This window comes from Mesoplodon densirostris, chromosome X, assembly GCF_025265405.1.
Source record: "Mesoplodon densirostris isolate mMesDen1 chromosome X, mMesDen1 primary haplotype, whole genome shotgun sequence".
In the NCBI taxonomy this organism is placed as follows: Eukaryota; Metazoa; Chordata; class Mammalia; order Artiodactyla; family Ziphiidae; genus Mesoplodon; species Mesoplodon densirostris.
Window position 1 is genome coordinate 96,587,474 of NC_082681.1, and position 24,212 is coordinate 96,611,685.

The 24,212-nt window shown below is 41.7% G+C and overlaps 1 protein-coding gene across 1 annotated transcript in view; it reads left to right on the forward strand.

Annotated features, from left to right (window-relative positions):
• The window catches only part of SLC9A7 (solute carrier family 9 member A7), a 149,465-nt gene that overhangs the window by 90,798 nt on the left and 34,455 nt on the right, over positions 1 to 24,212 (forward strand). The window contains exons 6-13 of the mRNA XM_060086593.1: positions 6,140 to 6,245; positions 6,578 to 6,719; positions 7,914 to 8,019; positions 9,266 to 9,354; positions 9,447 to 9,560; positions 11,827 to 11,938; positions 14,824 to 14,977; positions 23,075 to 23,134. Coding sequence (XP_059942576.1) covers positions 6,140 to 6,245; positions 6,578 to 6,719; positions 7,914 to 8,019; positions 9,266 to 9,354; positions 9,447 to 9,560; positions 11,827 to 11,938; positions 14,824 to 14,977; positions 23,075 to 23,134 — 883 coding nt within the window. The remainder of the gene's footprint in view (positions 1 to 6,139; positions 6,246 to 6,577; positions 6,720 to 7,913; positions 8,020 to 9,265; positions 9,355 to 9,446; positions 9,561 to 11,826; positions 11,939 to 14,823; positions 14,978 to 23,074; positions 23,135 to 24,212) is intronic.

Sequence of the window (24,212 nt, forward strand, 5' to 3'; positions counted from 1 at the left end):
TGGGGTAAATCCCACTTGATCATAGTGTGTGATCCTTTTAATGTGTTGTTGGATTCTGTTTGCTAGTATTTTGTTGAGGCTTTTTGCATCTATATTCATCAGTGATATTGGTCTGTAATTTTCTTTCCTTGTAGTATCTTTGTCTGGTTTTGGTATCAGGGTGATGGTGGCCTCATAGAATGAGTTTGGGAGTGTTCCTTCCTCCTCAATTTTTTGGAAGAGCTTGAGAAGGATGGGTGTTAGCTCTTCTCTAAATGTTTGATAGAATTCACCTGTGAAGGGGCTTCCCTGGTGGCACAGTGGTTGAGAGTCTGCCTGGGGATGCAGGGGACACGGGTTCATGCCCCGGTCCGGGAAGATCCCACATGCAGCGGAGCAGCTGGGCCCGTGAGCCATGGCTGCTGGGCCTGCGCGTCCGGAGCCTGTGCTCCGCAACAGGAGAGGCCACAACAGTGAGAGGCCCTCATACGGGAAAAAAAAAAAAAAAAAGTATTCACCTGTGAAGCCATCCAGTCCTGGACTTTTGTTTGTTGGAAGATTTTTAATCACAGTTTCATTTTCATTACTTGTGATTGGTCTGTTCATATTTTCTATTTCTTCCTGGTTTAGTCTTGGAAGGTTATACCTTTCTAAGAATTTGTCCATTTCTTCCAGGTTGTCCATTTTATTGGCATAGAGTTACTTGTAGTAATCTCTTAGGATGCTTTGTATTTCTGCGGTGTCTGTTGTAACTTCTCCTTTTTCATGTCTAATTTTATTGATTTGAGTCCTCTCCCTCTTTTTCTTGATGAGTCTGGCTAATGGTTTATCAATTTTGTTTATCTTCTCAAACAACCAGCTTTTAGTTTTATTGATCTTTGCTATTGCTTTCTTTGTTTCTATTTCATTTATTTCTGCTCTAATCTTTATGATTTCTTTCCTTCTGCTAACTTTGGGTTTTGTTTGTTCTTCTTTCTCTACTTCCTTTAGGTGTAAGGTTAGATTGTTTATTTGAGATTTTTCTTGTTTCTTGAGGTAGGCTTGTATAGCTATAAACTTCCCTCTTAGAAATGCTTTTGCTACATCCCATAGGTTTTGGATCATCGTGTTTTCATGGTCATTTCTTTCCAGGTATTTTTTGATTTCCTCTTTGATTTCTTCAGTGATCTCTTGGTTATTTAGTAATGTACTGTTTAGCCTCCATGTGTTTGTGTTTTTTACGTTCTTTTCCCTGTAATTCATTTATAATCTCATAGCATTGTGATCAAAAAAGATGCTTGATATGATTTCAATTTTCTTAAATTTACTGTGGCTTGATTTGTGACCCAAGATGTGATTTATCCTGGAGAATGTTCCGTGCACACTTGAGAAGAAAGTGTAATCTGCTGTTTTTGGATGGAATGTCCTATAAATATCAATTAAATCTGTCTAGTCTATTGCGTCATTTAAAGCTTCTGTTTCCTTATTTATTTTCATTTTGGATGATCTGTCCATTGGTGTAAGTGAGGCGTTAAAGTCCCCCACTATTATTGTGTTACTGTCAATTTCCTCTTTTATAGCTGTTAGCAGTTGCCTTATGTATTGAGGTGTTCCTGTGTTGGGTGCATATATATTTATAATTGTATATCTTCTTCTTGGATTGATCCCTTGATGATTATATAGTGTCCTTCCTTGTCGCTTGTAACATTCTTTATTTTAAAGTCTATTTTATCTGATATGAGTATTGGTATTCCAGCTTTCTTTTGATTTCCATTTGCATGGAATATCTTTTTCCATCCCCTCACTTTCAGTCTGTATGTGTCCCTATGTCTGAAGTGGGTCCCTTGTAGACAGCATATATAGGGGTCTTATTTTTGTATCCATTCAGCGAGCCTTTGTCTTTTGGTTGGAGCATTTAATCCATTCACGTTTAAGGTAATTATCGATATGTATGTTCCTATTACCATTTTCTTAATTGTTTTGGGTTTGTTTTGTAGGTCCTTTTCTTCTCTTGTGTTTCCCACTTAGAGAAGTTCCTTTAACATTTGTTGTAGAGCTGGTTTGGTGGTGCTGAATTCTCTTAGCTTTTGCTTGTTTGTAAAGCTTTTGATTTCTCCATCAAAGCTGAATGAGATCCTTGCTGGGTAGAGTAATCTTGGTTTTAGGTTCTTCCCTTTCATCACTTTAAGTATATCATTCCACTCCCTTCTGGCTTGTAGAGTTTCTGCTGAGAAGTCAGCTCTTAACCTTATGGGAGTTCCCTTGTATGTTATTTGTCATTTTTCCCTTGCTGCTTTCAATAATTTTTCTTTGTCTTTAATTTTTGTCAATTTGATTACTATGTGTCTCGGTGTGTTTCTCCTTGGGTTTTTCCTGTATGGGATTCTCTGTGCTTCCTGGACTTGGGTGGCTACTTCCTTTCCCATGTTAGGGAAATTTTTGACTATAATCTCTTTATAAATATTTTCTCAGGTCCTTTCTCTTTCTCTTCTCCTTCTGGAACCCCTATAATGCGAATGTTGTTGCGTTTAATATTGTCCCAGAGGTCTCTTAGACTGTCTTCATTTCTTTTCATTCTTTTTTCTTTATTCTGTTCCGCAGCAGTGAATTCCACCATTCTGTCTTCCAGGTCACTTATCCGTTCTTCTGCCTCAGTTATTCTGCTATTGATTCCTTCTAGTGTAGTTTTCACTTCAGTTATTGTATTGTTCATCTCTGTTTGTTTGTTCTTTAATTCTTCTAGGTCTTTGTTAAACATTTCTTTCATCTTCTCAGTCTTTGCCTCCATTCTTTTTCCGAGGTCCTGGATCATCTTCACTATCATTATTCTGAATTCTTTTTCTGGAAGGTTGCCTATCTCCACTTCATTTAGTTGTTTTTCTGGGGTTTTATCTTGCTTCTTCATCTGGTACATAACCCTCTGCTTTTTCATCTTGTCTATCTTTCTGTGAATGTGGTTTTTGTTCCCCAGGCTGCAGGATTGTAGTTCTTCTTGCTTTTGCTGTCTGCCCTCTCTGGTGGATGAGGCTATCTAAGATGCTTGTGCAAGTTTCCTGATGGGAGGGACTGGTGGTGGGTAGAGCTGACTGTTGCTCTGGTGGGCAGAGCTCAGTAAAGCTTTAATCTCCTTGACTGCTGATGGGTGGGGCTGGGTTCCTTCCCTGTTTGTTGTTTGGCCTGAGGCCATCCAACACTGGAGCCCACCTGGGCTCTTTGGTGGGGCTAATGGCAGACTCTGGGAGGGCTCACGCCAAGGAGTACTTCCCAGTGCTTCTGCTGCCAGTGTCCTTGCCCCCATGGTGAGCCACAGCCACCCCCCACCTCTGCAGGAGACCCTCCAACACTAGCAGGTAGGTCTGGTTCAGTCTCCTATGGGGTCACTGCTCCTTCCCCTGGGTTCCGATGTGCACACTAGTTTGTGTGTGCCCTCCAAGAGTGGAGTCTCTGTCTCCCCCAGTCCTGTCAAAGTCCTGCAGTCAATTCCCACTAGGCTTCAAAGTCTGATTCTCTAGGAATTCCTCCTCCTGTTGCTGGACCCCCAGGTTGGGAAGCCTGACGTGGGGCTCAGAACCTTCACTCCAGTGGGTGGACTTCTGTGATATAAGTGTTCTCCAGTCTGTGAGTCAGCCACCCAGCAGTTATGGGATTTGATTTTACTGTGATTGCACCCCTTCTACCATCTCATTGTGGCTTCTCCTTTGTATTTGGATGTGGGGTATCTTTTTTGGTGAGTTCCAGTGTCTTCCTGTGGATGACTGTCCAGCAGCTAGTTGTGATTCCGGTGTTCCCGCAAGAGGGAGTGAGAGCATGTCCTTCTACTCTGCCATCTTGGTTCCTAATCGAAAATAGCTGATTTTTAAATGTCTATGAAATGTGAAAACTGTGAGAAGTGTAATTTTGTATACTCTGTTATAAATGAAGACTTTCATTATTTCATAATCCTTTATTAAACCTTCACTGTGCCCCGACCCTATGCTGGAGCACAGTGATCAATAAAATAGGGTTTCTATTTCCATGTTCTTTCTTTTTATTCCTGGTGGTCATTAACAGACATTTAAAGAGAAATTGATTTTGTTAGCTCTAAACTCAAACTTGAATGACCAGAAATAGGCATTTTCCCCCCATTATGGTTTTTTTTTCATTTTTAATTAGTATAGTTAATATGTAATGTTACATTAGTTTTAGGTGTACAGCAAAGTATTATGTTATTTTTTCCAGATTATATTCTTTTTTTAACATCTTTATTGGAGTATAATTGCTTTACAATGGTGTGTTAGTTTCTGCTTTATAACAAAGTGAATCAGTTCTACATATGTATATGTTCCCATATCTCTTCCCTCTTGCGTTTCCCTCCCTCCCAGTCTCCCTATCCCACCCCTCTAGGTGGTCACAAAGCACCAAGCTTATCTCCCTGTGCTCTGCGGCTGCTTCCCACCAGCTATCTATTTTATGTTTGGTAGTGTATATATATGTCCATGCCACTCTCTCACTTTGTCACAGCTTACCCTTCCCCCTCCCCATATCCTCAAGTCCATTCTCTTATATTACAAATTTTTGAATACACTTTTTATTGTATCTTTTGGATATTAAAAGGTGTAAGTCTGGGCTGATGACAAATTACCAGGAAATTAAACCTGCACTTTAATCTTATAGTTTGGGAGCATGGCAGAGCCAGCTAGCACCAAGTTTACATGCTCTTCAGATCCCCAGCGAGCCCAGGTTTATGATCTTCCCTTTTGCAGAGTCCTTTTTCCAATGCTTTACCACTAAGATTTTGAGATAAAAATGGTACTTATGGGACTTCCCTGGTGGCACAGTGATTAAGCATCCGCCTGCCAATGCAGGGAACATGGGTTCGATCCCTGGTTCGGGAGGATCCCACATGCTGCGGAGCAACTAAGCCTGTGCGCCACAACTACTGAGCCTGCACTCTAGAGCCTGCGAGCCACAACTACTGAGCCCGCGTGCCTAGAGCCCATGCTCCGCAGCAAGAGAAGCCACCACAATGAGAAGCCTGCACACCGCAACAAAGAGTAGTTAGTCCCTGCTCACCACAACTAGAAAAAGCCTGCACACAGCAGCAAAGACCCAATGCAGCCAAAAATAAATTAGTTAATTAATTCAAAAAATAAAATAAAAAATAAAGTAAAATAAAATAGGGTTTCTTTGCAGCAACATGGATGGACCTAGAGACTATCATACTAAGTGAAGTAAGTCAGAAAGAGAAAGGCAAATACCATATGATATCACTTATATTTGGAATCTAAAATATGACGTGAACGAACCTATCTACGAAACAGAAAGAGACTCACAGACATAGAGAACAGATTTGTGGTTGCCAAAGGAGAGGAAGGTGGGGGAGGGATGGAGTGGGAGATTTGGATTAGCAGATGCAAACTGTTATATATATATCAATCGAATGGATAAACTAGCACAGGGAACTATATTCAGTATCTGTGATAAACCATAATGGAAAAGAATACGAAAAAGAATGTGTATGTGTGTGTGTGTGTATTCAGATATCACTTTGCTGTAACCTGAAACTAACACAACTTTGTAAATCAACTATACTTCAATAAAGTAAAAAATAAAATAGGGTTTCTGCCTTCAAAGAGATTTCACCCCACCAGTAGAGCCAAGTCACATTAATTGTGATTATTTTTTACGTTCTGTAATAGAAGTGTTTTCAAAGTGTGATGGGATTACAGTTGAGAGCACAGTGTTATTAGAATCAAGCATCATATCACTCCTCATTAAGATTAGGAAGATTGGGGCTTCCCTGGTGGTGCAGTGGTTGAGAGTCCGCCTGGGGATGCAGGGGACACGGGTTCGTGCCCTGGTCTGGGAAGATCCCACATGCCGCGGAGTGGCTGGGCCCGTGAGCCATGGCCGCTGAGCCTGCGCATCCAGAGCCTGTGCCTCACAACGGGAGAGACCACAACAGTGAGAGGCCCGCGTACTGCAAACAAAACAAAACAAAACAAAAATAAACAACAACAAAAAGATTAGGAAGATTGCCATTTTCATTTCTGCCGTAGACAGAGGACCCATCTTTGACTCCCTTACTGTCTTCCAAACCACCCTGTCCCACCAAAGATAAGAATTGCTTCTATGAATTTGTTATCAATGGCTTAAAGTCAGAAACCACAACTAATTTGTATGCTTTTGGCCCATGTTTTAGTGACTGTACTGGCGATATTTAATGAATTACATGCAGATGTGGACCTTTACGCACTTCTGTTTGGAGAAAGTGTCCTAAATGATGCTGTTGCCATTGTACTGTCCTCGTAAGTAACAATATTTCTGCCTGGGAAGAGAGACTCTGGCTTCCTGAATGCTCTGGGCTAAAATCAGAGGCCCATCTTAAATGTGTTAAATTTTGAATTGGGTGCTCTTTTAAATGAGGTTTATAGACTTAGTTGATAAAGTTATGTTGCTTTGTCCAGTTGGCAGTGGTTGGAATACCGATACCATTATAACATGGTGACTGCAGATTAAATTAAATGAATACACCATGGGGAGGGATCTGCAGAGTGTAGATACCTATGTTTGTCGATATTTGTAAGTACCATGGTGTAAAACCAGCTTAGTGTTTTTTAACTCTCTCTTTAAACTCCAGGTCTATTGTTGCCTACCAGCCAGCGGGGCTGAACACTCACGCCTTTGATGCTGCTGCCTTTTTTAAGTCAGTTGGCATTTTTCTAGGTATATTTAGTGGCTCTTTTACCATGGGAGCTGTGACTGGTGTTGTGACTGCTCTAATATCCTTTTTGTAGTTTCTGCCCCTGCCGAAGTATGACTATGTGGCATTGCACTTGGGAAAAGAAAGTTCTCAGTTCTTCTTTCAGAAATGAATGTTAAATTAATTGTTCCACGGGGGGCTGGGGGCTCCTGAAATGTCACCCTTTGGTGAAACATGACAGTCAGTGGCCTAGCTAAGGGTTTGAGAAAATGTTTGAGAGTGGAGCTCGTGGCTTAGCTCTGTCCTCACCTTTGTGTTTTCTGTCCTTCCTATAAACCTGTCGGAGATAGGAGCTTGGGGGAAGCGTCAGGTTTTTTTGGGGGGTGGGGTGGGGCGGAAAGAGTGGAAGAGCCAGGAGGAGGCTGGGAATCAGGGACCACCTCTCAGGAGGCTGGGAGGAAGCAGGCTGTGAAGTACTTTAGCCACAGCCTGACTGCTGTTGTCCAGTGTTCCAGGCCATATGGGGCTAACGTGGCCGTAAGTATCCAGGGACTATCTGGGGGAATTACAGCAAGGTGGCCTTCCTTAAGCCAAGGACTGTACAATGTTGACTTAAAAACCAACCAACCGGGCCTCCCTGGTGGCGCAAGTGGTTGAGAGTCCGCCTGCCGATGCAGGGGATACGGGTTCGTGCCCCGGTCTGGGAGGATCCCATATGCCGCGGAGCGGCTGGGCCCGTGAGCCATGGCCGCTGAGCCTGCGCGTCCGGAGCCTGCGAGTCCGGAGCCTGTGCTCCACAACGGGGGAGGCCACAACAGTGAGAGGCCCGCATACCGCAAAAAAAAAAAAAAAAAAAAAAACCAACCAACCCACAAACCAACCAACATAAAAGCAAAGTGCAGAATGAGCAGGCAAGCCTTCCACAGGTTAAGATTTAACCATTTTAAGTGTACAATTCAGTGGCCTTAGGTGCATCCACGATGTTGTGTAACCATCCCCACTATTTCCCAAACCTTCTTCGTCATCCCCAGCAGAAAGTGTGTGCCCATTAAACGATATGATCCCTATATCCTCCCCTCTCCCAGCCCTTGGAAACCCCTATTCTACTGGGAAGCTTCATTTTCTTTACTTTAAAAACCAAGCAGCTCTGGGGCCCCAAAGGAAGAGCTGAAGGGAAAGGGTAGCCCTTAGGGAGGGGTCCTGGGCTAAGAGAGTGTGGTTCTCGGTGACCCTGATGCTTGTTGCTGGAGACAGTTCCTTGACAGGAGCTGACGTGACCAAGTTTACCAAGCTGCACTGCTTCCCCCTGCTGGAGACGGCGCTCTTCTTCCTGATGTCGTGGAGCACCTTCCTCTTGGCAGAAGCCTGTGGGTTTACCGGTGGGTTTCCTCTGCCCTTGGCCACCCTTCCCCTCACTGTGGCGGAGGCTGTGGGAGCTTGAGGGGAGCGAAGAATTCTTAAATAGCTGCTGCCCAGAGTTGATAAACCACTCACGGAGTGTCCATATGGAGGACTGCTGAGCAAGGCTGGTGTTCTGCCTTATGAATAATTTAGTTTCCCAGCGCTACATATTTTTTAAAGGATAAGCTTTATTGTTTCAAACTCAGTTACATCCTCGAGTACTCATTCTAACTATAAGTAGATACTTAGCTGCAAAAGTTACTGAATATATTAACACCTTATTTGTATCCTCCCCTGGATTGCTTCGTTATTTTACAAACAGTAGCAATAACAAGCAAAATACATATCCTTTTAAAGGTAATTTTGCTTCTACTCAGATGAGTGTGAGCACTATTTTTCCTTGTTTTGTTTCTGGTCTGTTTAATCATTGCTTTTCAATACTGTGTTTTTATGGTGCCCGTTTCACAGATTATTAGTGTGAGTGATCATGTGGTTTTAGTTCCTCACATTCCCTCATTAAAAAAAATAAATCATTGGATTTTTCTATTAGAAAACTCAAGTACAGTTACTATACATAATCCAGCTAATTCGGAAGTCCTTTTTATCGTCTTTTCAAAATATTGCAGCATATCTTTATATGCCTCACTTCCTTTAAAACTTGACAGTCATCTGTAAATATATAGGCAAAGTCCCAGGTGTGTTAATTGTCTTACACAGCAAAATAGTCACCGTTAACCAGAAATCTAGATTATCAGGGCCAGGATAATTGGACTAGTACTCTGGATCCATTTTGTCTGAAGCCCTGGACCATGCAAAAATATAAAGCATTTGTTTGAAATTAAATTTATTCATTCAGTGAACAGAGAGGAATATGACAAAAGTGTGTGATGGGCGCACACTTCACAGTCTCTTTGAGGGAATGAATGCTAAATGCCATATAGAGATGGCCAATTCAGTAGGAGTTTAGAAGAGGGGAGAGAATGCTCTTAAAACTGGAACAAGGGGGAAATCAGGGGCCTTGTCTTTGAAGGAGGGCAGGGTTGGGAGGAGCAAAGGTTGATATGAGAAGTGTGGGCAGAGGGAGCTTTCAGTAATAGGAAATTTTCAAAAACTTTCAGGAAGTTGGATATGCTGGGCTTGCCTACCTTAACTTTTTGTTTCAAGGAGAATTTTTTTCTGCTTCTTTTTTTCCCTCCGTTGATTTTTTTTTAACTCTCTTGCCAGGCGTTGTAGCTGTCCTTTTCTGTGGAATCACACAAGCTCATTACACCTACAACAATCTGTCGGTGGAATCAAGAAGTCGAACGAAGCAGGTGAGGGAGAGGCCTGTGTCCCCACAAGTGGCCTGCGAATACAAGGGAGGGGACCCACAGGGTTTACGGCTTCCTTTTCCCTTTTTGTGCAGCTCTTTGAGGTGTTACACTTCCTGGCAGAGAACTTCATCTTCTCCTACATGGGCCTGGCGCTGTTTACCTTCCAGAAGCACGTTTTCAGCCCCGTTTTCATCATTGGAGCTTTTGTATCCTTTTTTTGGTTCCCCCATTTTCTACACGGAAAGACAACCACGGCTGCGGAAGCTGTAACAATAATTTCTGGTTTGGCGGGGAGGTGACTGAGCCAGCGCTGGTTCAGGGTGTTTTTATGATGAGAAAAAGAAGGCTTAAGTGGTAAATATAAAGCTAGGTGTATTTGATTTCAAGGACCGGTGTTGATTCTAGGGTTGCCCTTTCTGCATTTTCTGTGTAAGGTGGCCTTTGTGTTACACTGGTGATTGGCAGGTGGTAGTTTTTTTTTTAAAGCACCCTTCCTAGCAGAGCTAAAAATCGGCAACCCGTGTCAGTCCCCCAAATTGTTTTTTTTCTCATCGCCACGTGAATTCCAATCCAGGAGCTTCCCCGTTTGGAAGACCTGAAGGTTCTGTGTCTCCTGCTCTCAGCTGCACGTGGTTGCAAGCTGCCCTTCCTCTCGCCACCCAGGGCAGCCTGCAGGCAGTGTGCACGCTTTCACCCGAGTTTCCGTATGGTGACCCTTTAACGCAAAAAAAAAAAAAAAAAAAAAGAAAGAAAGAAAGAAATGGAGAGGAAGGGCAGATGAAATGGAGAAATACTGGGTTCTTTGATTTAGTCCCATCGTGAGAGCAGTTTTTGGAAGAGAGACACAGTTTGGGGGGTTGGCTCCTCTCAAATGAGGAGAAATACGAATGCCCAGCAGTGTGTGGACAGCTGAGAGCTTTGCTCAGTTGGCCTCAGATCCTATTGTTTTCATTAAAGTGAACTCTTCTGGGCCTTGGAACTATAGCAGTTCAGCTCAGCCTGGTGTTCCAAATTCTGAGCAGGTATCCACTATTGCTGGTTATTCCCTTTTGCCTTTTCTGAGGTCTCATGGGTATCCTTAGATCTTGGGATGCTGGCCCCCCCCCAAAAAAGGAGTATTTTTCTCTTCTGGGCTTCTCATTTATTGTGCAGGTATAAATGATACTCACCAAGCAGCTAGAGAGCGACAGTGGCCTAATGCCATGCCAGAGTCCTGCCAGTTAGAGTATTATCTGCTTCAACTGGGGCTCATTTCTTAGATTTACACACTCAACAGACCAAGAGCTAAAGATCCAGCGGATCAGTGCTTTTATTCTTAAGAAAGACCTGACATGTCATTTTGATTTGTATTCTTAGCACGGCATCCTGTGAGAGATAGTGAGAGTGCTGCCTTGTTTACAGCGTGGGGGCCTTGTTCAAGGGGGAGCCGGGGCCTCTGTGAATCCTGAAGGCCGCTTCCACTTGCGGACTTATGCGTGGCTCCTGGGATAGAATGTTATAAGCACGACCTCTTTCCCTCTGTGAAAAAGAAAACAAAACAGTAGCAAAAAGGGAAAAAATAGAGAGCGATAAAAGAAGAAACGTAGTTCGTATTTTATCCTAGAGAAGGCAGAAGACAGTCCCGCCCTCACTTCTGTCTGAGACAGCTGCAGCTCCGGCTGGTCGAACCGGAAGCTCCCTGTTCCTCTGGTTCCCACAGTGGTTTCCTCCTATGACCAGGGCAGTGTGCATCTCTCTGCTGGGCTCTGTTCTAAACTCAGCAAGTGACGAATGACCGGTTTCCCTGAATTCTTTGGTTTGCACAGTAAGAGTTCCTCTTCCACACTCCTCTGTTGCCATCTCTTACCTCCCCAAAGATACGTTAGCCTCTTAGGCAGAGAAATCTCCCCAGGCTGATCCTTGTGAGGAATATGAATATGTCTTCATGGTAGGAATACTGTAAGTTTCCCCACCTCTTATTTGTAGGATCTTCCTGGTCATACAAACCCCTGATGTTTACTTCCAACCAAAGCTTATGAGCTCACCCACTGAGCTTTTTCTCTATAGTTTGACTCAGGGGGTAGTAAGTTTTTCTTCTTGTGATTCTTTTTCTTCCAATAGAGTCCGGCACGCTCTTTGCTTCTCTTAACTCCCCACCCCAGCCATGGCACCTTAGCTTATTTCTGGACTCATTTTTAGGTAGGTCGGAGACTTGGTCCATATCAGTTTAATCAAATCAGGAAGTTACAACAGTGTGTTTAACAGGCCAAAAATTGTCTCTCTGAGTCAGGAGGTTGGGGAAATTGGCCAGTGGAACCCCACTTGCTGCTGAGACTTGTTTGGCGGGAAATGAGACAGCCTGCCTTCTCTGTGCAACTCTCCTGATCACAGCAAGGTGTCATGGCATTCCTAAAATTTTCTGCTCAGTCACAGGTTGTGTGCAAGTGCCATCCTGGAAACCTGTTGGGCCCTTAACCTCCACCTGGCGACCAGGTTGCCATCTTCCTGGGCAGAGCTGCACACATCTACCCGCTCTCCTTCTTCCTCAACTTGGGCAGAAGGCACAAGATTGGCTGGAATTTTCAACACATGATGATGTTTTCAGGTAAAAAAAAATGTAAATAAAATGAGTTTTATTAACTTCCTATGGAGTAAAAGAAATAAAATATACTCACATTAGCAAGATGAACCCCAAACTGGAAGATAACAGCTGTGATAGTTCTGCTTGACTTACACTGTCTCCCAAATGCTTCCTCTTCACTACAAAGCTGAGAAGAGTGGAGAAGCCACTGAGGGGACAAAGGCCAATAAAGAAATATGTGGAGATAAAGAAGGAGAGAGCAATTGGCATGAGGTAGATGATGCAGTGAGAGTGGAAAGCATCCGACTTTATAGACGAGACCCAAGTAAGAGCATCTCTGTAGAGCAGAGGGAGGAGATAGGCAAAAGGCCACCGTGACCCTTAAAGGTGCCTCTGTCCGGGAAGGGGGAGGGGCTGTACAAGAGGCAAAGTGAGTAGCAGCCCTTGACTGCCACACAGTAGTTCTTGGAGGCCTCAGAGAGTCATACTGAAGTCACACCAGCAGGCACTGCTCAGCAAAGCAGTTGCTTTGTCTAGTCCTTGCTTGCATCTGTACTTAAGTACACAGCCCGCCTTAATGATTTCCTTTCACTCTGACACACATTTGTTGAGCATCCTCGTGATATATGTCACACTTCAAGGTTGTGGAGGATACAGAAACCCACCTCCTTCCAGGAGCTCACAGTCCACTGGGGGGAGACAGGTGTACAAAGAGCTAAGTTTCTCCCAAGAGAGGCTGGTAAATTGCACAAAAGAAAAGCAGGGCCCAGGCCCATCTTCGCCAAGGGGTAGCCTTCGAACTGGGCTTGGATGCAGTGGCATTTCAGGAGGTGGCAGGTTGGAAGGGCAGGAAAGCATTGCTGTGTGTGGCTTTTTCAGGGTAGGGTAGCAGTCTGGTTTAAATGTGAGACACATGGGATAATGCAGAACGAGGGTGAGGTTGGAAAGGGAAATTGCATGTAAACTGGCGCAAGCCTTCAGGTTGCATCTGAATCACCTGTTGGTCCGGTTAAAAGCAGATTGCTGGGCCCCACCACCAGAGTGTGATTCTGAGGGTACGGGGTGAGCCCCGAGAATTTGCATCTCTAACATCTTCTCGGCTGCTGCTGCTGTTGCAGCTGGTTTGAGCACCACACTTTGAGAATCATTGTTGGAGTCTAGACCACGGAGAAGCTCCAGTGCTATGCCAAGGAGTTGGGCTTTTATCCAAGAGCAGCTGGGAAACATTAGAGGCTTCTGAGGAGGGCAGTGACAGACTAGATCGTCCATACATATTAGAAAAATGCCAGTGGAAAGAGAAAGATGAATTGGAGATAGCTCAGTCACCTAGATAAAGTTTTAAGTGTGTTCATTATCTTCTGTGCTAAAAGACCGAGAAGTACACAGTGCTGTTTAAAGATATCTCCTATCAAAATTATTTTCTGCTGGGAGAAATCTGGCTTTCAAAAGGAACTCATTCTTCAAGGCGATGAAAGAAATACCTGAGGTTTCACCTTCATATTGCTTACAGTGTTTACCTAATAAAGAAGAATGGAGCACACGTTGTCTCTCTCTGGCCCTCAAGTTTTCTTCTTTGAGACAACGTCCATTTAAAGGTTCAAATATTAAGTGGTGTCGTAGCTGGCTGTAGGATGGTCTAGATGTGTGTCAATATTTGACTAGGACAGATTAATAGAGAACATCGACTTTGCTCTATTTTTTAATGTACATTTTACTGAATCACTCTTCTTTAGTGAATTGTTGTGAAGTTCTCAGGTTAATGAGATTGTGAAATTATTGGAAAAGGTGGGAAAATACGTGAATAAATATACTGAGTATTAATTTTTCATTCTCATAATATACACACAGTCTTACCCATGGTGAATAGGAATTTATACTAGATAGCTATTAAAGACCATGGATTAAGTCTTTACTATAGAACAAATTAGGAGCATGGTATGGGGAAGGAACAAAAGAGCTTAGAAAGAGAAGCTCTAGAACATAAAAATGTGGCTGTAGACCACGGGTCAGCCAATTTGGTTGCTGCCTGTTTTCATCTACCCCATGGGCTAAGAATGACTTTTACAGATGAATATTTGCAACCTATTTGATGATAGGGGACACTAACTTTGAAACCCAATTAACTGAAATCTCCCACCCCCAGAAGAATTCCATTCTTTTCACTAGTAGACCTGGATTACAATAACTTGAACTCATTATTAGAATAATTATTATTACTTATTATAATTACTTATTATAGTTTTATAACATGGTACTTACATATTATACTTTATAGTACTTATTATGCTCTTGGTTTTTGTCAATAAAATTTTGTAGAAATTTGTTTTCTCTCTTTTATGTAAGTACCTACATAACATCCTTGGTTTTTCCTCTTGGCCCACAAAGCCTAAAATAGTATCTGACACTTTACAGAAAACTCACCAACTCCTGATATAGATCAGGTTATATTGTTACTTCTCTGCCTGGCTTTGCTAAGGAAATGCTGAGCTGTTTTGTGCATTTCACATACTCATACCTAGCCTGCTTCTTAAGTTTATAATGACTGTATAGTGCTTGGGTAGTACTTGGATCACAGACTCAGAGAGCTTATATGATTATTTCTTATTTATATTTCTTTTTGGTTCATGTTATTAGCAGGAGAATTATTTCAGTAATAAAAGAGTATTATTATTCTAAAATGTGCTATACAAAGCGGTGCAGTGTTTTTCTCATTGCATTTGGGCATTTTGCAAAAGAAAACTTCAAATAGGAGGAAATCCTATTCCTTTAAAGTTATTTTCTGTATAAAACAACTCGACTCCTGAAGCATAAGCAGATACAATTTATTAGCCCCAAGGGGCAGCAGTGGATTTGAGGACACATTGTTATTTATCCTTATGACAGGAGAGCTTCCTCTTTGGTCCCTGCAGGCCTCAGGGGAGCGATGGCCTTTGCACTGGCCATCCGAGACACGGCATCCTACGCACGCCAGATGATGTTCACGACCACCCTCCTCATTGTCTTCTTCACCGTCTGGATCATTGGTGGAGGCACGACGCCCATGTTGTCATGGCTTAATATAAGGTCGGTTTGAAACTCAGGCCAGTTTTGTGTCTAACTATGTCACTGTTCCCATGCAGGGGGTGCTACATACAGCTTAGTGCATGGAAGGCTTTTATAGTTTCTTGTTTTGTTTGGGGAAGGATTAAAAATTAAAAAAAACAATAAATAAAAATTCAGAGTATTGAATTTTCCACGAGAAAAAAAATCATTAAACTGTTTGTGGGTACAAAAACACAAGGAATTAGAAACACCTGGACTTTGCTAGTGCTGCGACATTAGGGCAAGAATTCAAAAAGTCTTAAAGCTGCAGGAGAGAGAATAAACATAGCTGCTGGCAATGTCTGGCATTTCACATTCCTTTGAAATCAAACCTAAGGCCTTGAAAAATAAGCTCATCAGCTGGAAATAAAGGGAGGCCATTAGAGTTTTGTTTTAGGAGGAAACTGTATGCTGCGTCTCTTCTTGCTTTAGTGCACAGAAGAGGTGACATTTCCTGCATAACCCTCACTTCTTGCAGCCTCATGGACATCCCCGGCCTGTGGTTTTGTAGCTGTGTCAGGATGGAGAGTCATTGACCCAAGTTTGATTTTTTTTAAGAGCATTTGAATTGCAAACTGTGCCTGTGAGCTCCAGCACCTTACAGTAAAGAGGACATTGGAACAGGGTTCAGGAGACCCACAGCCTAACTCTGACCCTGGTTTAAGACAAGCTCCTCATGTCTTTCGGCCTCCGTATTCCTTCACGTTAAATAAAAGCATGCTGTCACCTTTTCTCCAGGTCCCTGCAGCTCTAAGTGTGTCCTGTGCGTCATCGAAAGTGCTCTTGCCACTTGCCTCAGTTTCAGATCTGCAAAGGGTGAACATGCTGGGAATGAGAAGACTTGGGTGGCGCATAGGTGTGAAGAATTCTCCGAAAAGCCACAAGATGGCAATGTTTTTTTTCTCTTTCTCTGCTGGCTGGCAGTTTGCTCAGGGCTGACAACTGCGGAGTACACCTAGCTTGGAGGAGGGAGAAACCGACAAGGATCTTGCAGTCATCCTTGGGGTCAGGGAGGATACTGGGATTTGAGAGAATAGTCTCCCTCTTCTGGAACTTTTATATTGATGGGAGGCAGGGATTCCTGGGCGTGGCCACTGCCGGCTGCACCATTTCTGGGTTAGTGGGTCTCAGCCTCAGATCTGAGTGGGTCTGCAGAACCTGGGTGGGCTTATCAGTAAGAGTCTTACAATAGCTAACGTTTGTGCTGCAGCTGTTGGTTGAGATGCCAACACGTACATTAAGATAATCCTCATAGCATTCCTATAAGGGAGCTACTACTATTTCATTTTAGAGCTGAGGAAACTGAGGCATAGAGCAATAACTTGCCCAAGGTCACAAAGCTTTAAGTGGGCAAGCTGGGATTTGAACCCAGGTACACTCTTAGCTACTGTGCTATACTGCCCAAAAGGCTTGCTGTGTTAGGGACCGTTTTCACGTTGTAAAATTCAGGATGATTAAAATTTCAGTTTCCTGGAGTGAATGTCAAGAGTCATATTAGGGAAAATAATTCATCTGTGGAAGTAGGAATCTGAAGAAGAAAATGTACAGATTTTTGGCTTTAAACTTGAGACATAAGATGGTACCATCTTTGTTCTGTGTAGCAAAATAAGAGCAAGAAAGGAGGTTTACCCTGCACAGAGTTGAGAATCTTTGCATTTGGTGACCTCTCTGAGATTACTTCCTGCTCCTATTTATCTGGTTACCCAGTAGGTGCCCTGGATGCTCAGAGCCTGGTTAAATCATGTTTGTTTTTCAGGCTATTTCATAAGTTCTTTTCTGACCGCCCCCCTGGCAACACATACAGGACCAAATAACTTTCCACTGAGAGTAGACGGTTGACTTGTGACATTTTGCACTTCTCATAACCCTTTTCAAAAAATGAGCCATTGAAGTAGTCCTACCCAGAGCCGGGAGCGTGGGCTACTTTCCCTGATGTGTTCAAGCTGTATATGTACACATATAATAATTGGATTGTTGTGAAAATATTAATGGGGTATATAGATAGCACTTAGAACATAACAGCTAGCACATGGTGAGAGGTCAGGAAATGACTGCGTATGAGGGATCCAGTTTCTCCCATATCCTTGCCAGCATTTGCTGTTGACACTTTTTTATTTTAGTTGTTCTAATAGGTATGTGGGGATACCTCATTGTGGTCTTAATTTGTATTTCTCATGGCTGATGATGTTGAATATCTCTTCATGTGCTTATTTGCCATTCAAATAAGCAATGGTGAAATATCTGTTCAAGGTTTTTGTCCATTTTCTAATTAGATTATTTGTTTTTTTAATTGAGTTTTGTCAATTCTTTATTTGTTCTAGATACTAGGCTGTTATCAGATATGTGGTTTGCAAATATTTTCTCCTAGTCTGCAGCTTGTCTTTTAACCCTTTTAACAGTCTGTCATAGAGCAGAACTTTTAATTTTAATGAAATGCAACTTATTTATTTACTTACTTATTTATTTATTTTTAACATCATGGTTTTGGTGTTATGTCTAAGGACTCTTCATCAAGCCCTAGGTCCCAAAGATTTTCTTCTGTGTTATCTTCTAAAAGTTTTTTAGTTTTATGCTTTACATTTAAATCTATGGTCCATCTTAAGTTAATTTTTATATTAGACATGAGGTTTAGGTTGAGGTTTTATTTTATTTTTTTGACTATGGCTATCTAGTTGTTCCAGCACAATTTGTAAGAGAGACTGTCCTTACTCCATTGAATTACTTTTTCTCCTTTGCCAGAAATCAGTTGGCTGTATGCATTCGGGTCTGTTTCTGTTCTGCTCTGTTGATTTATGTGTCTGTACCTCCACCAGTACCACACTTTGATAACTATGGTTATATAATAAGCTTGAGCATCAGGCAGAGTGGGTCCTCCCACTTTATTCTTTTTCAAAATTGTCATAGCTCTTCTTCTAATTCCTTTCTATATACATTTTAGAATAAGCTTGTCTACGTCTTAAAAAAAACCTTGTGCTGGGATTTTCATAGGAATTGTGTTAAACCTGTATATCAATTTGGGGAGAATTGACATCTTTACCTTATTCAGTCTTCCAATCCATGAAAATGGCACATTTCTCCATTTATTTATGTCTTCTTTGATTTCTTTTAGCAGTATGTTATAGTTTTCAGCATAAAATGCCTGTGTGTGTTAGAGTTACGTCTTGAGTATTTCTTCTTCATTTTGAGCTATTTTAAATGTTATTCTATCTTCAGTTTCACTTTCTGTGTGTTCATTGCCAGGATATAGAAATACGACTGGCTTTTGTAGGTTGACCTTGTATCCTGACACCTTGCCAATTTCACTTATTCGTTCTAGGAGAGTTTGTTTTTGGTTTTATAACTTCTTTGGGACTTTCTATGTAGACCATCAGATCATTTGCAAATAGAGACAGTTTCATTTTTTCCTTTCCAACCAGTGTGCTATTTCCTTCTCTTAACTTATTGCTCTGGCTAGGACCATCAGTACTATGTTAAATAAGAGTGATGTGAGCAGACATCCTTGCTTTGTTCCCGATCTTAAGGGGAAAGCATTCAGTCTTTCGCCAGTAAGTGTGATGTTAGCTGTAGGGTTTTTGTAGATGTTCATCATCAAGTTGAGGAAGTTCCCATCTATTGCTAGTTTTCTGAGAGTTTTATCATGAACAGATGTTGAATTTTATCAAATGCTTTTCTGTGTCAATTGATATGATCATATGATTTTTCTTGTTTAGCCTGTTAATATGATAGGTTACATTGAGTAATTTTCAAATATGGAACCAACCTTGCTTGTTAAACCCCACTTGGTTGTGGTGTATAAATAAATGTTTTACATACTGCTGAATTCTATTAACTAACATGTTGTTAAGGATTTGGGATACCGGTCTGTAGTGTTCTTTTTTCATACTGCCTTTGATTTGATATCAGCGTAATCTGGCCTCTCAAAGTGAGTTGGGACATATTTCCTACTCTTCTGTTTTCTGGAAGAGGGTGTTTAGAATTGGTATTAATTCTTCCTGAAGGTTTTATGGAATTCTCCAGTGAAACCGACTGGTCCTGGAATCTTCTTTTCCAGAAGTTTTATTATATAAATTATGAAGCCAGTTTCTTTAACAGCTATATCTCATATTGGTGAGTTGTGGCAGTTTGTGAAATTGGTCATTTTCATCTAATTGTCATGTTTATGTTGTTCATAGCATAACCTTATTATTGTTTTTATGTCTGTGAGATCTGTAGTGATATCCCATGTTTCATTCATGACACAGTATTAGTAATTTGCATCTTCTCTCTTTTTTTTTTCTTTCAGTCTTGCTAGAGGTTTGTCAATTTTAATGATCTTTTCAAAGAACTAGCTTTTTATTTCATTGATTTTCTGTATTGTTTCTCTGTTTTCAATTTCAATCTGCTTCTATCTTTATTAGTTCCTTCTTTCTGTCCAACTCTACCCAGATAGTGTAATGAAGCAAAGTGTGCCATTGGTGAAAAATACATATGGTGTCAGTTCATTGCGTTTTTTTCAGATGTGTATAAATAGTGATATGTTAGAGGTAGAAACTGACATTTACGGAGATTACATCAAAAGAAATTCCCTCAGAAATAAGGTAATGAGACTGATTGGTTTTTGTGGCTTGTGCTTATGGTGTTACTTAATGGCCACGAATCATTTATGTGGACCAGGTTCTTATTCTAAAATGATTCGGAAACCCCCTGAAGTTCAGTGTGGTGTTTTGACATCTGTGACCTCAGTAAGATCAGTACCTAGTTGTTTCTTACTTCTCCAGGCTGCTGACAGAGGTCCTGATCAGCTGCTAAGTGGCTGCCCAGAAGTCAGAAGCCCAGGGTAGGACTTGGAGTTCCTCCATAAATAATTAGGAGTTAGCTATGACTTTTAACCATGGCTAATTTCTAGTCTGTGTATAATATAAAATGAATATAACCACAAATCCAAATCCAGGTCACTGCTTTCCAGAAATCCAACTTATCTTTTTAAATTGGAATTTTGTGATTGCTATTTTGTTGTTTTTTGTTGGTTTTTTTTTGCGGTACACGGGCCTCTCACTGTTGTGGCCTTTCCCATCGCGGAGCACAGGCTCCGGACGCGCAGGCTCAGCGGCCGTGGCTAACGGGCCCAGCCGCTCCGTGGCATGTGGGATCCTCCCGGACCGGGGCAGAACCCGTGTCCCCTGCATCGGCAGGCGAACTCTCAACCACTGCGCCACCAGGGAAGCCCTGCTATTTTTTTTTAATTATTTCTTTAACCATTAAAAAAATTGAAATATAGTTAATTTATTACAATATTGTATTAGTTTCAGTAGTACAGCAAAGTGATTCACCATCCATGTTGCTGCAAATGGCATTATTTCATTCTTTTTCGGGGCTGAGTAATATTCCATCGTGTGTGTGTGTGTGTGTGTGTGTGTGTGTGTGTGTGTGTGTGTGTGTGTGTTGTGTTCATATTATCACATCTTCTTTATCCATTCCTCTGTTGATGGACATTTAGGTTGCTTCCATGTCTTGGCTGTTGTAAATAGTGCTGCAGTGAACATTGGGGTGCATGTGTATTGTTTTGTTTTGTTTTGGTTTTTGGTCACACCACACGGCTTGTGGGATCTCAGTTTCTCAACCAGGGATTGAACCGGGGTCACAGCCGTGAAAGCCCAGAATCCTAACCATGGGGGCCACCAGGGAACTCCGCATGTATCTTTTCGAATTATAGTTTTCTCCTGATATATGCCCAGGAGTGGGATTGCTAGATCATGCGGTAATTCTACTTTTAGTTTTTAAGGAACCTCCATACTGTTCTCCATAGTGGCTGCACCAATTTACATTCCCACCAACGGTGGAGGAGGGTTCCCTTTTCTCCACACCCTCTCCAGCATTTATTATTTGTAGACTTTTTAATGATGGCCATTCTGACTGGTGTGAGGTAATACCTCATTGTAGTTTTGATCTGCATTTCTCTAATAATTAGTGATGTTGAGCATGTGATTGCTATTTTAAAACATAATGGCAAAATGCTGAAATTGCTTTCTGGTAATATACAAACTACATACTATTTTTCTTAGTCTCTTGAGCAAGTTGTTGTTGTTCACAAAGGTTGTAATTTTGGCAACTTGAAAAATCCATCAGATGCGCAGATTCAGCAGATGAGCCTCATCTATGTCCTGAGCACATTTTGGTGGCATGGTGGCTGTCCTCTTGGAAGGCCCAGCTTCAAGTGACACACCAATGAAGTGGTGGTGATTGTGGTGGGGGGTTAATGGCATACACCCAGGCAGCCAAATGAACAGGATAACCTTCATACTCCAGAGTGCAGCAATACAATCACTCAAGGACAAGTAAGGTCACTCTGCTAGGTATAATCCTGTCACACTGAGAGTTTAAGATAAAGCTCTTTAAAGATAAATTAAGGAATAAAGGCAGGGAGAAGCCCTGAGATCTTTATGTAATAGCATTTGTTACTGGATATTTTGAAAGAATTTAAAGACGCCACCTTGTAGTCAAAGGCAATATCCTGTAAGGGGTAGAGGTAGGGCTCTGGGATCTAACAGCTTCAGTTGCAATCTTGGTTCCATCATTTTCTACCTTTGTGACCTTGGGCAACTTATTTAACCTCTCTTGCTCTCAGTTTCCTGTCTGGGTAAATGGGGATGGCAACAGTGTGAAGAAAAAATGTGATACCAAATAAACATGATAAAGAATTCTGCCATTAAATGTACCATCTGGCACATGGAAAGCATTTAGTGTATTTTAGCTATGACATTATCATTGCTAATCATAACCTTAATACTGCTGCTATTACTATTATTATTACTAGTGAATCGTACATTAATGGAATCCAGCTTGCTCTTCTGGAATTTGTTATAATTTTTCAATACTATAGTCTGGTTTAAGTCACATTCTGAACATATACCTCATTAAAAGTACCACCTTAAGAAGCATCGTGTTCTCACTTGCTTTTTTCAGGGCATATTAGTAGCATGAGTATTTGGACATTGTCTAGCACAGTGTTTCTCAACCTTTTTTTTCCATCAGTGCTCCTCTGAATAAGAGCCTTTAAAAATGTTCTTTTTATCTACCTCTTCCACTGAAATTTTAATACCACAGGTCTATATGTCTGTTTATGTACTATGGTGCTTTAGAGGGCTACAAACCACTGTAATATCTTAAAAAAATCTAAAAAAATTAGATAATATCTAAAAAATTTAGATATCTGTAATATCTAAAAAAACTTTTTGTCCCATAAGAACCGATTTTCATGCGCCTGGGGTCTATATCACCCCCCACTGAGAATGCAGGACTTAGAGTAGAGGTTCTCAGCTATGGGCAGTTTTGCCCTCTCAGGACATTTGGCAATGTTTGGAGACATTTTTGGTTGCTCCAGCTGGAGGGGGGCGCTACTGGTGCTATATTGAAGGTAGAGGCCACGGCCCAAAATGTCAGTCAGTAGTGCTGAGGTTGTGAAACCCTGCTCTTAGTATGATGGTGTAATTCAAATGTAGTCTGAATAACCCAGCAGTTATTAAGGGAGGTGCAAATAGACCGTGTCAACTCCTGAAGCCGTCAGGTAAAGAGAATAGCAGAAGTTGGGTTCCTGACCTTCGGATACAGCCCATGGACAGTGTGATTACTTGTCTAGAAAAAAAGGCCATTTTATCTTCTGTTTTTGCTGTTTTCAGCGATACAGTGTTCTTTCTGTCAAATATGTGTAAAACTGCGTGTAAACACTTCAAATATATGTTTAATAACAACTTTCTGTTTTCTAGTTTTTGTATGGATGTGTCTTGCTTTATAAAACAGATGAATTCCTGAAAAATTGTATGAAGTCATTTTCTATGAGTTGCATTTATTACTCTGATTTTATTACGTTATATTTTGAGAGGCTTGTCTTCATTCCTAATCAATCCTCATTTGACCTGACTGCTAACATTGCTGCTTTTGATGTAAATTTAGCAGCCTCTCTGGATTTTAGAGAACAGGGGGACAGTTTAAGAGGGGGTGCGGATTTTATTCTTTGATGGACGTGGTCCAGGTCATGTGCCCAGAGCTCCTAGTTCCCCTGTTGTCCCCGTCACACTCACGTTCCCTTCTTCTGCTGCCCAGAGTTGGCGTCGAGGAGCCCTCCGAAGAGGACCAGAACGAACACCGCTGGCAGTACTTCAGGTGACACAGGGCATCCTCAGAAACAAATTAACTGGGCCTGGCTTTTCTCCTCTTTCTAACCTGAGATGTTTCTCTTTATGCTGTTTATCTCTTTCTTCCTTCCCCGTGTGCGCCAACCTTTTCGAAAAGGGGCAGGAGGTCCGGTTAATCATTATTCTATTATTCTACCCTCCTCTGGGCTGATGGATGTGTTGGTGTTCTTGAGAGTCTGTCCCCCCTCGCCCCATTTTAGACAGTGTGTGGCACCAAAGCTGGAGTTGGCGAGTCTCTCCATGTACAGCTGAGCTTAGTGTTAAGAGCAGCCCATTTTCAGAGCCGCAAACGCTTTCCCCACAAAATTCTGCTTGTGATCTAGTAAACAAGATCTTTTAACTCATAAAGAGAACTCGAATTTTGTATTTCAGCCGTGACTGGGGTATGGTTTATACCATTTTAATTAAGCACCAATGCTGTTTTACTTTTTAAGTATGAATTTGTGTACTTGTACCTTATCATGGTGAATCAGAAGATACAAAAAACAGATTTTTCTTGAAATCAGAAGATAATGAAAGACTCTTCTAATGCAATTTGTTTCTCAGTGTCCATCCAAGTTTATGATTTGATTATGCCTCAGGGTGGTGATTTTGGGCTATCAGAGTAAAGACTTTAGTGTTTCTTCTTTCCTTTCCATATCTTTAACTGGCATGCTTTCTTCCTGATCTGATTCTGGGTGCTGGTAGATAAATCAAACACAAAACAGGCTTGAACTCTGTTCTTCTCGTTGTGAAAATGTTTTACTCTCTGAGGACAGTGGTAAAAGCAGCAGTACCTGTCATGGGGCATGAATCTTGGGATATTGCCAGGCCCCAATGTAAACTGTAATGACATGCATACAATTAATTGAAGCATTTAAGTTCCCTGGATTCACACTTTTTTCTACTGTTTAAAATACACACACATACACACACACACACACACGCACACACACACACACACACAGATTCATTTTCAGAGACCTGACTGTAACTTCCAGTTAAGTAGCGGGGGAAATCCTTTCCTTTGAAATATCCAACCTTCAAGAAGGGAGGTCCCTCAGGCA